Source organism: Erpetoichthys calabaricus, chromosome 12 (assembly GCF_900747795.2).
Source record: "Erpetoichthys calabaricus chromosome 12, fErpCal1.3, whole genome shotgun sequence".
NCBI classification, from domain to species: Eukaryota; Metazoa; Chordata; class Cladistia; order Polypteriformes; family Polypteridae; genus Erpetoichthys; species Erpetoichthys calabaricus.
In genome coordinates, this window is record NC_041405.2 from 16279306 (window position 1) to 16293478 (window position 14173).

At 42.7% G+C, this 14173-nt stretch overlaps 1 protein-coding gene across 1 annotated transcript; it reads right to left on the reverse strand.

The window, feature by feature from the left end:
• Nucleotides 1-3549: 3549 nt before the first annotated feature.
• Nucleotides 3550-13925, reverse strand: LOC114662996 (zinc finger protein 501-like). The gene is made up of 2 exons (XM_051934448.1): nt 13551-13925; nt 3550-10418 (listed from the first exon to the last, which is right to left on the reverse strand). Exon 2 carries the CDS (start codon nt 10285-10287, stop codon nt 8845-8847), a length of 1443 nt encoding a protein of 480 aa, XP_051790408.1. The 5' UTR covers nt 10288-10418; nt 13551-13925; the 3' UTR covers nt 3550-8844.
• Nucleotides 13926-14173: the final 248 nt, after the last annotated feature.

The window sequence follows — 14173 nt, forward strand, 5'->3', positions numbered from 1 at the left end:
GACTCTCTACCACTCTGGAGCCCCCGGTGAGAGGCGCCGAGCGGGTGTGGGTATACTTATTGCCCCCCGACTTGGAGCCTGTACATTGGGGTTTACCCCGGTGGACGAGAGGGTAGCCTCCCTTCGCCTTCGGGTGGGGGGACGGGTCCTAACTGTAGTTTGTGCGTATGCACCGAACAGCAGTTCGGAGTACCCACCCTTTTCGGAGTCCCTGGATGGGGTGCTAGAGGGCATACCTTCTGGGGACTCCCTCGTTCTGCTGGGAGACTTCAATGCTTACGTGGGCAATGACAGTGAGACCTGGAAGGGCGTGATTGGGAGGAATGGCCCCCCCGATCTGAACCCGAGCGGTGTTTTGTTATTGGACTTCTGTGCTTGTCAAGGATTGTCCATAACGAACACCATGTTCAAGCATAGGGGTGTTCATATGTGCACTTGGCACCAGGACACCCTAAGCCTCAGTTCGATGATTGACTTTGTGGTCGTGTCGTCGGACTTGCGGCCACATGTCTTGGACACTCGGGTGAAGAGAGGGGCGGAGCTGTCAACTGATCACCACCTGGTGGTGAGTTGGCTTCGATGGTGGGGGAGGATGCCGGTCAGGCGTGGTAGGCCCAAACGTGTTGTGAGGGTCTGCTGGGAACGTCTGGCAGAGCCCCCTGTCAGAAGTAGCTTCAACTCCCACCTCCGGCAGAACTTCGACCACATCCCGAGGGAGGTGAGGGACATTGAGTCCGAATGGGCCATGTTCCGTGCCTCTATTGTTGAGGCAGCTGACCGGAGCTGTGGCCATAAGGTGGTCGGTGCCTGTCGTGGCGGCAATCCCCGAACCCGTTGGTGGACACCGGCGATGAAGGATGCCGTCAAGCTGAAGGAGGAGTCCTACCGGTCCCTTTTGTCCTGTGGGACTCTGGAGGCAGCTGATAGGTACCGGCAGGCCAAGCGGAATGCGGCTTTGGTGGTTGCTGAGGCAAAAACTCGGGCATGGGAGGAGTTTGGGGAGGCCATGGAGAACGACTTTCGGACGGCTTCGAAGAGATTCTGGTCCACCATCCGGCGTCTCAGGAAGGGGAAGCAGTGCAGTGTCAACACTGTATATGGTGGGGATGGTGCGCTGCTGACCTCGACTCGGGATGTTGTGGGTCGGTGGGGGGAGAACTTCGAAGACCTCCTCAATCCCATTAACATGCCTTCCAATGAGGAAGCAGAGCCTGGGGACTCAGAGGTGGGCTCCCCCATCTCTGGGACTGAGGTCACCGAGGTGGTCAAAAAACTCCTTGATGGCAGGGCCCCGGGGGTGGATGAGATACGCCCGGAGTTCCTCAAGGCTCTGGATGTTGTAGGACTGTCTTGGTTGACACGCCTCTGCAACATCGCATGGACATCAGGGACAGTGCCTCTGGATTGGCAGACCGGGGTGGTAGTCCCCCTCTTTAAGAAGGGGGATCGGAAGGTGTGTTCCAACTACAGAGGGATCACACTCCTCAGCCTCCCTGGAAAAGTCTATTCAGTGGTCCTGGAGAGGAGGGTCCGTCGGATAGTCGAGCCTCGGATTCAGGAGGAACAGTGTGGTTTTCGTCCTGGTCGCGGAACAGTGGACCAGCTCTATACCCTTAGCAGGGTCCTGGAGGGTGCATGGGAGTTTGCCCAACCAGTCTACATGTGTTTTGTGGACTTGGAAAAGGCATTCGACCATGTCCCTCGGGGAATCCTGTGGGGAGTACTCCGAGAGTATGGGGTACCGGCCCCCCTGATAAGGGCTGTTTGGTCCCTGTATGATCGGTGCCAGAGCCTGGTCCGCATTGCCGGCAGTAAGTCAAACCCGTTTCCAGTGAGAGTTGGACTCCGCCAGGGCTGCCCTTTGTCACCGATTCTGTTCATAACTTTTATGGACAGAATTTCTAGGCGCAGCCAGGGCGTTGAGGGGGTCCGGTTTGGTGGGCTCAGGATTGGGTCACTGCTTTTTGCAGATGATGTTGTCCTGTTTGCTTCATCAGGCCGTGATCTTCAGCTCTCTCTGGATCGGTTCGCAGCCGAGTGTGAAGCGGCTGGGATGAGAATCAGCACCTCCAAATCCGAGACCATGGTCCTCAGCCAGAAAAGGGTGGAGTGCCCTCTCAGGGTTGGTAGCGAGATCCTGCCCAAAGTGGAGGAGTTCAAGTATCTCGGGGTCTTGTTCACGAGTGAGGGAAGAATGGAGTGTGAGATCGACAGGCGGATCGGTGCGGCATCCGCAGTAATGCGGGCTCTGCATCGGTCTGTCGTGGTGAAAAAGGAGCTGAGCCGCAAGGCGAAGCTCTCAATTTACCAGTCGATCTATGTTCCTACCCTCACCTATGGTCATGAGCTATGGGTAGTGACCGAAAGAACGAGATCGTGAATACAAGCGGCCGAAATGAGTTTCCTCTGCAGGGTGTCTGGGCTCTCCCTTAAAGATAGGGTGAGAAGCTCAATCATCCGGGAGGGGCTCAGAGTAGAGCCGCTGCTCCTCCGCATCGAGAGGAGTCAGATGAGGTGGCTCGGGCATCTGATTAGGATGCCTCCTGGACGCCTCCCTGGTGAGGTGTTCCGGGCACGTCTAACCGGGAGGAGGCCCCGGGGAAGACCCAGGACACGTTGGAGGGACTATGTGTCTCGACTGGCCTGGGAACGCCTTGGGATTCTCCCGGAAGAGCTAGAAGAAGTGGCCGGGGAGAGGGAAGTCTGGGCATCTCTGCTCAAGCTGCTGCCCCCGCGACCCGACCTCGGATAAGCGGGAGACAATGGATGGATGGATGGGCCTCCTTTCCTACTTTTGATTGGGTAATACTTGATGTCATCTTTAGTTTGATTGGTCTTTTTAACTGTCCAGTGAGGAGGGCGGGTCTTTTAAGTAGAGTCTGCAAAGTGTTGGCAGAGAGTAATATTTTAAAAATGGCAGATGCTTCTCCAGGTAACCCCCCGCGTCTTAAAGTTTCAGAGCTTAAATGCAAGCGGCTGCAAAAATACAGCAGAGAGTGGGAGGAAACAAATACTTGGCTGCAGAGTGTTAGCGGAAATTGTTATCAAGCCAACTGCACAATTTGTCGGAGAGCGTTCTCTGTGGCTCATGGTGGTCTGTCAGACTTGCGACAACATGCCTCCGGAGAGCAGCATTCCCGCAATGACAGAGCTCACAAAAATCAAAGCACAGTCAGACAGTTCTTCGTACCCCAAGTCTCTCCCGAAGCAGACATGGTAATGACAGTATAATTATTATCAACAATATTAATTAATTGCTAAATAATGTTAAAAATGTGACCCAGTCTGTGAAAACCTAGCTGGAGTCATTTTTTTTGTAATTTACTGTTTTCTACATGAAATAAAGAACAGTCTGTGAAAATAATAAAAATATATGTATTTAATATTAACTGAGTAAAACCATGTCAACAAATGAAATCACAGTGAAATGAATGGCTAAAATCAAACTTTATCTCAGAATTAGATTTGGCCTGGTTTTCACACACTGGGTCACAAATTGTAATTTGTAAAAATTCTGTACATACAATGTAAGTGGATCACATTCCAATGTAATATTATGATTTGTTTATTAAGGTTAAGTCAGACACATAAGCATTAATTTATTACATGAAACATTACATTTAATACATTAATAAACAACATAATGCCCATGTAAAGAAAATAAACTAGTAAATTGCAACTTTCCATATTTTAAAATTAGAAATAGGCTATATAAAAACTTTACTAGCTAATGTTTGTAGCTCGTTTATGTATGTGCTGTTTCCATGTTTGGATAGGTGTTACTGCAAATAATGACAAATATTTTAGCCAAAATCTGTTATCAATACCACCCTTTAAAATTAGGTCCATTAGTATTTTCTCCTCTCCTCTAGGTTACAGCAGCTGAGTTGACGCAGGTATACCACACTATTAAACACAACATCAGCTATATTAGTGCTGACTGTGGACACAAGCTCAACCAAAAGATTCTGCATGACTCCAAAATCATAAAGAAAATGTCTGTCGGGAGAACAAAGGCTGAAGCAATGGCCAAAGACGTCCTTGCTCCAAAAGCAGTGGCTGATGTTGTAGATGTCTTAAAGTCAGACAAACCCCTCCCATTCTCCATACAGATAGATGCATCAAATAAAGGGAACAGGAAGATGTTTCCCCTTGCAGTTCAATACTTCAGGCCAGAAACGGGGATCTGTAACAAAATGCTTGATTTTGGAGAAAATGCAGATGAGTCTGCTGCTGGTATTATAGGTTTTCTAGAACAATCCCTTGATAAATTTGGCTTATCATTAAGTCAAGTTACTGCATATAGTGCAGACAATACTAATGTTAATTATGGAATCCACAACTCTGTCTTCACTAACCTAAAGAAAAAGCAAAAAGATCTGCTGCAAGGGAACTGCCATGCCCATATTGTGCACAACACGGTGAAGCATGCTCTCGACCAGCTTACTGTAGATGTGGAAAATGTTGTGCTGAAGGTCTATGGCTGCTTTTCCACATCTGCCAAACGAAGGGAATCCCTTAAAGACTTTTGCCAGTTTTGTGATGTGGAGTTCCATGAGATTCTACGACATGTTTCAACAAGGTGGCTGTCTCTCAATCCAGCCATCTCCCGTCTTTTGCAAACCTGGACTGCTCTCAGGTCTTATTTCATCAGCCTCGGAGAAGAGTGTCCCAGACAGAACAGATCTTTGTTAAAGCTCAGTGAAGCCTCAACTGAGGAAGATCCGGATGATGTGGAAGTTTATCTCCTGTTCTCCAATAACATCCTCTCCCTATTTGAGGAAGTGGTCAAGAAGCTGGATAGTGATTCAACCACCTGTGTTGAGATATATTCCATTATGTCTACCTTCAAGCAAAAACTCACACAGAGAAGAGATGACCAATTTTATGGCTACTTAACAAAAGTAAAGCTGCAAAATATTCTCCCACATGAAGCAGACAGGGCAAGGGCAGATTTTACGGCATTTTTCAACACAGCAATCTCATACATTGAGAAATGGTTTGACTTTTCTGTGGACAACTGGCTGTTCTTCCTGCAACCTCTCTCTCTGCAACATGGCATGCTTTCCTACAGTGACACTGAGAGGATCACTAAGCTCAACCTTATCCAAAATGTGAACATGGATGACCTCTATGATGAATGCACCACAGCAAATACCATTCTGAAGAGGCTCAAAGATGATGCAGAGGAGGGTGGCTCTCTTTCAAATAGCTGACCTGCCTAACATGCTGTACATAATCAGCCACATCTTGAGCATCCCAGCATCAACTGGCTATGTGGAAAGAATCTTTTCCATAATGACCAATAAATGGAGTGACAGCAGGAACAGGTGCTCTGTGGAGCTCATTAGGAGTGAGCTCTTGATCACCCTCAACTTTAAACAGTCCTGTTCAGAGTTTTACTCTAGCTGTTTAAAAGACAAACAGCTACTCAGTGCTGCACGGAGTGACAAGAAGTACACTTACAAAAGAAAGTAGACCTGACATGCTCCAGTACTGCACACTTATAGTTCTGGTCTACTGGTGTTCAAGAAAGGTTCCTTTGCAGTTTTGTGCACTTTCTATATTTTTCCAATTGTATTTCTGAATATAAAATATTTAACTCAGAGTTAATAAGTTGTGAATCTGTAAATTTAAACAGTTATTAAAATGTGGTTCACATATCACAAGGTCATCCAAAGCCTGTTTTTGTGGTTACTGTCACACTTTGTTTGACCTATTTCGGCCTATGTTAATTATTGTCAGCTATGCCTATGTGTTCAGCTACGATTATCATTAGAGAAGTCTGTTGAGTTGTAAAAGAGAAAGACTGACTGCATTTCAATAAAAGACAGTTTATTTTAATGTCCAAGTGTTCATACTTTCCTGAAAACATATTTTAAGTTGCGATTTACCACCACTGGCATGCCATTGGGCCTGTGATCACTGAGGTCTTGGCCCCCAAGGGATGTGGCCCCCGCTGCAGTATGCGTCCCTTATTTTTTTGTATTAAAAGTGGTAACCCTATCTGTGTGCTCCAGGCTCACTAAAACAATTTAAGAATTCATACTTTCATCAGAAGTGCATGGCACAACTACAGTGCCAGTAATTCATAATTCTGCAAGACTCCAGCTTCATTTTCCTTATCTTTCTCATGTTTGTGGAGTTTCTGGCTGTTAGACTTGTATTATGGTGAAGGAGGCACCTTCATGATAAAGAAACAGAATAATACCATTTAATAATAGAGAGGAGGATAATAGAAATATAAATATTTATGCTTTGTTGGCTATCAAAATTGCAACAATAAGAAATAAAAGAGCTATCAAAATGATATTTATATGCCAGACTACTTATGATATATGGCATACAATATTATAAGTACAGCTCGGACACACAGACTCAATGCACAGTACAGTAATCATTATTTGGTGTATCTGCCATGGGTGGAAATAATCACTTTCACACAATCTGGCATAGGGAAGAAGAGACATTGAATGTGTGTTTGTGGAATGACATGCCATGCCACCACTACATGTGCCCAGAGTTAATCTGTCTTAACTGCTGGCTGTCTCAAGCCCACCAGTTGTCATCCAGCCACATCCTGGACCATAACTTTGTTATACAATGGCATCATTCCCTTGTGAATTCACTGTTATTCTTAAAATGCTTGAGTTACGGAACTTTTACAAACGTTCAAGTGTTGATGTGTGTGGATGTGTATTTGTGTGCCCATCCCCTTACTATGTCTCTGTTATATGCCTTTTGATATGGAATTCGTAAAAGCAGTGCTAACATTTGTGATGCATCATCTGATGGAATGAAAATACAATGCATCTTATTACAGCATGCATTCCAATAGATTGTGCACTTCAAATTTTAAAACCCAATATGCTAAGGTCTAGGTTGATTTCTAAATAAAATAAATGAAATATTAAACTTTATAAGAGTAAGCCAAAATTAAAAACTAACCATAAAAACACAATTCTTGGGTTAAAAAACGATTGAAAACACAAACCACATATTAAAGATGTTTGATAGGGAGTTACTGTATGATATATTCAATTATTATGTTAGTTGTTTTAAAGTTATTATTTTGCATTTTTTTGAGTATTTTCTATTATGTGTATAATAATATTCTGTCTCTTTAAATGTTCTTCTGCTCCTTGTCTTTTGAGGGTGGAGCTATAGGAGGCAGGGCCACCCTGATGTCACTGCTCTTGAGCCCTCCCACTGGCTATACAAGTGAGCGGAGAAGGCTCAGGAACAGGAGATCATTTGTTTATAGGCGTGTCTATGACTATTCAAATTTCTGTATTGGATTTTCTAGATTTCTTGGTTTATTGTACTCGTTTACAGATTCTGTTTTTGGATTATGTTATAGGACTTGTTTGCTTAGGATTGCCTTTTTGACAACTCCTTTGTGCCACTCGTTGCTCTTTTGAGGTTTTCTTTGTATTTTCTATTTTGTGCAAAACAAATCTTTGACATATAAAAGATTATTTTGCCCTTTAATACAAGTTATGGGGTTACTGTATAATTTTGGGGGTTTTGTTATATTTTTGGGATATGTATATTTGCTTTGCCAGTTCCCCGTTTTTGTTATTTGTTCCTTTTAACTAATTTTAAAAGAGTTCCTGTATCAATGTGAGTATTGTTACATTTGGTTTTAAGTGTTTTTGGGTCGCCAAATATATTTCTAGTATCAATGTTTCTCTATTTCTTTGCATTTTTATTCTAAAAATATTTTTGGATGGTTTAATCTGCCATTTTATAAACTCATGTTCACCGCTCATTTTGGTTTCCTGTTGCTAGGGCTAAAACACTGAATACTAGGGATGTGTCCTCAAAGGCTGTCACCTTTGATTATGATATAACTGGATAAAAGGGACCCATTAGAATACTTCCTTATCTGAACTGACATTTCAAAACCCTAATCTCATATTGCTTTTGCTATCTATCTATCTATCTATCTATCTACTGTATGTCAGTGATTGGTATGGACAGTTGAACCAGGTGCATGTGCAACAGTTACATAAAACTCACTTAAATGAAGGACATGAACAGTGAGATACAGTGTGAGATATGCCCGGGCACCACCAGACTGAGACCACATCTTTATAAAAACACACGTTTATTTAACACAGTCCCACTCAGCACTCTATCTATCTATCTATCTATCTAGACACACTTTATCATTGAGCTCCCAGTTTAGAATGTTTCTATGGTTTCATTCTTCTCTGAGCTCTGGATTCTTAATTCTTGTATGCTTGCAGGCATAACTAATTAAGTGTTTGACTTCTTTTTAGGATTGATTTCAGCAGTATTTAAATCTCGGTTACTGATTAGAAAATGTCAGTGAGTAAACTAAGTACATGCACATGGTAAGATAAGTCAGGCAGTCCATGAGGTTTGTACCATTCATCCAACTTAATAATAGGAGAAGTGTGTGTGCACATGTCGGTGTCTGTCCGTCTATGTTATCTGTTTGCTTTCTCTCTCTTATATAGTCTTTGGTGTGATATTTGTAAAAGCAGTGCTAATGTTTGTGATGTGCCATCTGTTGAAATGAATTGCATTTCATTAGTACATGCACTGCAAATGTTACCGCTGAATACACGGATGTCTATATTGATTACTTAGGTTTTAACCCATTTTAGATGGGTTTCACAAATAATTCTTTATAAACCCAACAACTAGATTGGTGGGAACTCATGGGTAGCACAGAAAATTCTTCATAATCCCTACAATGCCCCCCTATCAGATTGGTGAGAAATCACAAAAAAAAATGTGTAATGATGTAGTCACCAAACCTGTGAAATATATCCAACTACAACTCCATGCTTTTTTTTTCCCCCACATGGTACACTATATAGTTTTTTCCTGCTGATTTGTCTTTCCACTAGTGCACTGTTTATTTCTGGCATGAATCATCTGGTGGCCTTTCAGGCTAAATAAATGTTTGAAGTTTTTTCCACACTCGGGACAAATGTACGGCCGCTCTCCGGTGTGAACTCTCTCGTGTGACCGAAGATTTCCTAGCAGACTGAAATTTTGCCCACATTCACCACAGCTGTAAGGCTTCTCCCCTGTGTGAATTCTCTGGTGGCCTTTCAGGCTAAATAAATGTTTGAAGTTTTTCCCACAGTCGGCACAGCTGAACGGCTTCACCCCGGTGTGAATCTGCTGGTGTCTTTTCAAGCAAATGTACAGTCTAAAGGTCTTCCCGCATTCCACGCAGCTATATGGTCTCTCTCCGGTGTGAATTCTCTGGTGTGTTCTTAATTCTCGAGGGAACAAAAATCTCTTGTCGCAGTCGGCACAGCTGTATGGCTTCTCGCTGCTGTGAATTTTCTGGTGCTGCTTTAAGTTCAATATGAAGTGAAAGCTTTTCCCACATTCTTCACAGATGTATGGCTTCTCTCCTGTGTGAATCCTCCGGTGTGATTCTAATTCTTTTGATGTAATACACCTTTTCCCACACTCACCGCATGTGTATAAATGGTCTCCGGCATGACTGATCTGGTGTTTCTTAAGTATGTTTAACCGAGAGAAGCTTTTTCCACATTCGGTACAAACGTAAGGCTTCACCCCTGTGTGAGTCATCTGGTGTGATTTTAGTTGAGAGGAGGCACTGAAGTTCTTCCCACATTCGACACAGTTGTAGGGTTTTTCTCCAGTGTGTATTCTCTGGTGCGATTTTAAGTAGTTGGATGCGATGAAGCTCTTACCACATTCAGTGCAGCTGTAAGGCCTCTCCCCAGTGTGGAGTCTACGATGGATTTTTAAGCTACTGGATGTACTGAACTTCTTCCCACATTCACTACAGTCATACGGCTTCTCCCCAGTGTGAATTCTCTGGTGGTCTCTCAAGCTACTTACCCAATTGAAGCCCTTCCCGCATTCAGTGCACCAAACAACAGTTTGAAAATTATTATCAGTCAGTTGAAAAGTTGTTGTTCCCTCGGGGAAAACACTCTCTTCCTCTTTGTGAACTATCTGACACGTTGGAAATAGGTCTTCTGACTGCTCACTCTTAACAGGTGCAGGAGAAGGGAAACGCTCACCTGGATTCCAAAGTTTATCAGACGACAGTTCAACCTCACAGAGCTCTTCTTTAATTTGCGCACACTTCAGATGAAGCTCTTCTTTTACGTGTTCAGATCCCTCAGAGACAGGTTCCGCTTTGATACAGAGTGACGCTAGACTGTTGACTTTTTGCATTGAATTTACAGATTGTTCTTGTTCCAGGTCACCTTCTACTGGCAAGAAATTGTCCATTTTGCAGTTTATTTTACTCGGACTGGACATAAATTCTGCTAAGAATAATCTCCTCCATCTCCAGAAAAATCAATGATGTAAGGTGCTTGAAGGCTCAAAATGTCTTCCTGTTTTCTTTTTTATATTATATATATAAGTCAGGCTCAATCAGCGTTCCTACACTGGGGTGGGAAAAAAAGAGACAATAACTCCTTTAAATTTGAGCTTTGGTTATTAAGGTGTGAATCAAGTGTTATGTAAATAATCACGTACTCATATCCTTAACACAACAGACTGCCATTTCTGCAATTTTTTCATTACTGCGGAAGTTATTTTTTTAACTATTAACAATATTTAAAATCATTTCTCAATAGTAGAGAAGGTACAATGGCTCATATCATTCATTCATTAATTCTCCAAACCAGTTTTATCATGGGGAAGCTGGAGCCTATCCCAGCTAGCACAAGGTACAAGGCAGGCATGACAAAGTCACACATACACTATGGTTGATTCAGCATCACTAATCCATCTATCTAACCTGCATGTCTTTGGACTGTGGGAGTAAACTGGAGATCCTGGAGGAAACCCACGCAGATACAGGGAGACCATGCAAACTCTGCACAGTGACAACCCGGAACATTAACCATTGTTTTAATTAAACATTAACTGTGTGCAGAGGGTGCAGACCTATAAATACCTGGGAGTGCACCTGGATGATAAAGTTAACTGGACTGCCAATACTGATGCTCTGTGCAAGAGAGGACAGAGCCGGCTATACTTCCTTAGAAGACAGGTGTCCTGCAACATCTGCAATAAGATGCTGCAGATGTTCTATCAGACGGTTGTGGTGAGCACCCTCTTCTACGCGGTGGTGTGCTCGGGAGGCAGCATAAAGAAGAAGGACGCCTCACACCTGGACAAACTGGTGAGGAAGGCAGGGTCTATTGTAGGCATGGAGCTGGGCAGTTTGACATCTGTGGCAGAGCGATTGGCACTGAGCAGACTCCTGTCAATCATGGAGAATCCACTGTATCCACTAAACAAGATCATCTCCAGACAGAGGAGCAGCTTCAGCAACAGACTGCTGTCACCATCCTGCTCCACTGACAGACTGAGGAGATCGTTCCTCCACCATACTATGTGACTCTTCAATTCCGCCCGCCGGGGGGGTAAACGTTAACATTATTCAAAGTTATTGTCTGTTTTTACCTGCATTTTTATTACTCTTTAATTTAATATTGTTTTTGTATCAGTATGCTGCTGCTGGAGTACGTGAATTTCCCCTTAGGATTATATCTATCTATCTATTGTTGTAAGGCAGAAACACTACCACTTCACCACCATGCCGTCACTATGGCATAAAGGATATCCCTTAACTGTCTGTGTGGGTTTTCCTCCTTCTGCCCCAGATGTGCGGGACAGTTGACCTGGCAACTCAGATTTGGCCTTGTGCTTGAGCATATCAATGTGCGAGTGGGATCTATAATGTATTGTATTCTAGGATCATTCAAACAATAACACAGCATTGATGAAGGTATTTTTGCCACCTTTTGACACAATAGGTTAAAAAGTGGCATATATGAAAAAAACAAAGTAAAGACTGGTGATGATGGAAATTTTAAAAAACATGGTTAAAAAAAAAGTTCAATTATTTCCAAATATCAATAAAAAATGAACACGCTCAGTTTTATCATTTCTTGATCGACACCAAAACAAAGAAGTTGTGAGACAATTGCTTGATTAATCAAGACAACAGTCCAGTAAGACATCCATAGGACTGAACTTGCGAGCCGGGGCTGAAAAGGGGTCAAAAATTAAATAGTTGTGGCAGCGGAGGATTTTCATGATTATCATACTAAGTGCCAGAAATACTACATTAAAATTATGATGTCTTAAAAAAATATGGTAGAATATTTTTTTTTAATTTTGCTGGACATAATAAATATTACAGCATTTTCCCCATTATTTCCATGTAGGAATTTATATTTCTATGCCATTGTTCCTTATTCTAATTCAGGGCTAATGTTTGATACTAGTTTGCATCCATTGTTATTCATTTCATCTTTTTCTGTGCTTTTCCCTATTATTAGGCTGACTCCTTTATTGACTGACAACATTTAAGAAACAATTAGTTCCAAGTCTTTTTTGTTCCCCAGTTGGGCCACAGGCAGGTCAAGTGACTTGGTCACGGACACACAGGGTCAGCAGCAAGGTTTGAACCCACAACCGCTGGATTTGGAGCCTAAATTTCAAAGCCATAACCACTACACCAGGGGTCCTCAATCACAGTTCTGGAGGGCCGCAGTGGCTGCAGGTTTTTGCTCCAACCCAATTATTGCTCAAGTAACACTTCTGCATCACTTTGGTTTTCTCACTCGTTAAGATTTTGAACCCTTACTGTTTATTTTAGTCTTAAATACCTGTATTCTTGGTTTTTAATTGCTCCTTATTAGCAATAACATGCAAATGACTAAAGAAACCAGCATTTCTCCATGTAGCTTGTTACCATTTATATCTGTTTGTATTTATCAGGCACTATTGGGTTTAATTAAATACTTAGAAGGAAAGTGAAGAGAAAAAAATTAAGGACTGAGAATTACTCCTCCATTTTCACCTTCATTTGGACAATCATTTGGATGATATCCTTAGAAAGGGGAAGAAAATCTAGGATATGAGAATGACTTGACATGGCAGAGTTAAAGCACTTACAAGCCATGAAGTTAAATTATTGGCAAGAATTGCTTTCTAATTAAGCAACCAGATTAGAACAAAAACCTGCAGTTACTGTGGCCCTACAGGACTGTGACTGAGGACCATTGCACTACACCATGCTGCCTTTCATCCAACCAATTTGGTGTTGCAAGTAATCAGCATTGAGCAGTGACAAGCACTCAAATCATCATACTGACAAGGGGACCCACATATGTGCACAACCAGTTTTTCACATTTGATTTAATTTCAAACAACTAAATACTGCTTCACTAAAAATCTTTGTTCGGAAAACACTGCAGTACTCGGATGTTCCTAGGAAATGAAAGACATACCACTGTTATCTTTTTTGTTGAGAGTCAATTATTATGCAGGCTGAGAAGGGTTCCCAAACGTTTCATATGACTGTATATATAAAATGCACAGCTCTTCCAGTTCAATTATTTCTTCACTTGATTGCAGTATGTGTAATCTACGTTTAATTTTTTAAAGTACAACAGTCACAATCGTGCACACAGTTAAAGAGAATATAGAAAGAGTTCCGAATTTAAAGTTAAAACCGTCCTCTCAGCTCTTTTAAGATGTTGCTTACTCACAGAGCTTACCTCGGTCCGCCGATCTGCTCGGAGCCCCAAGAGACCAGTCTGTTCTTCTCGGCTCTTCCTTTCTCCACTACTGGTGCCCGGTGCGGGGCAAGCAGCCCTTTCTCGGCAGTAAGATTTATCTTCTCATGTCGCTATATACAACGACTCTGTGTTCAACACATGCATTTATGTATTTAAAATATGCAAATGAAAATTCAACGATGCCTGTTACCACATACGTATTTAAAAAAATAAATAAATAAATAAGCTTCTTCTGATAGCTGTTACCTTGTCGTTCTCTCTCCATAAATCGATCCTGATTTTCGCTTCCGTCGCTACTCATGTCGTCATCGTTAACAAAACTGCGCAGGCGTCGGTGAACTGCGCTTTTTTCGGGGCGGGTGTCTCTCGTAAGTGGCTGAAGCAAGAGTGCACGTTTAGAGAGGCGAGCGATAGGACGGGCTTAGTGCATCTCTAAGACTTTTCTCCATTGTGGACTTGCCAGCTTACTCTGTGCCTCCCGTCCTTTAAAATACGGAATCGTCCCGTTTTGAATCAATACGGGACGGGTTTTGTCCCGTATTTTTTTTAATCATTTTTTTTAAAACAGCGTCTCATGCAAATCATCCCACACGCATTTTATG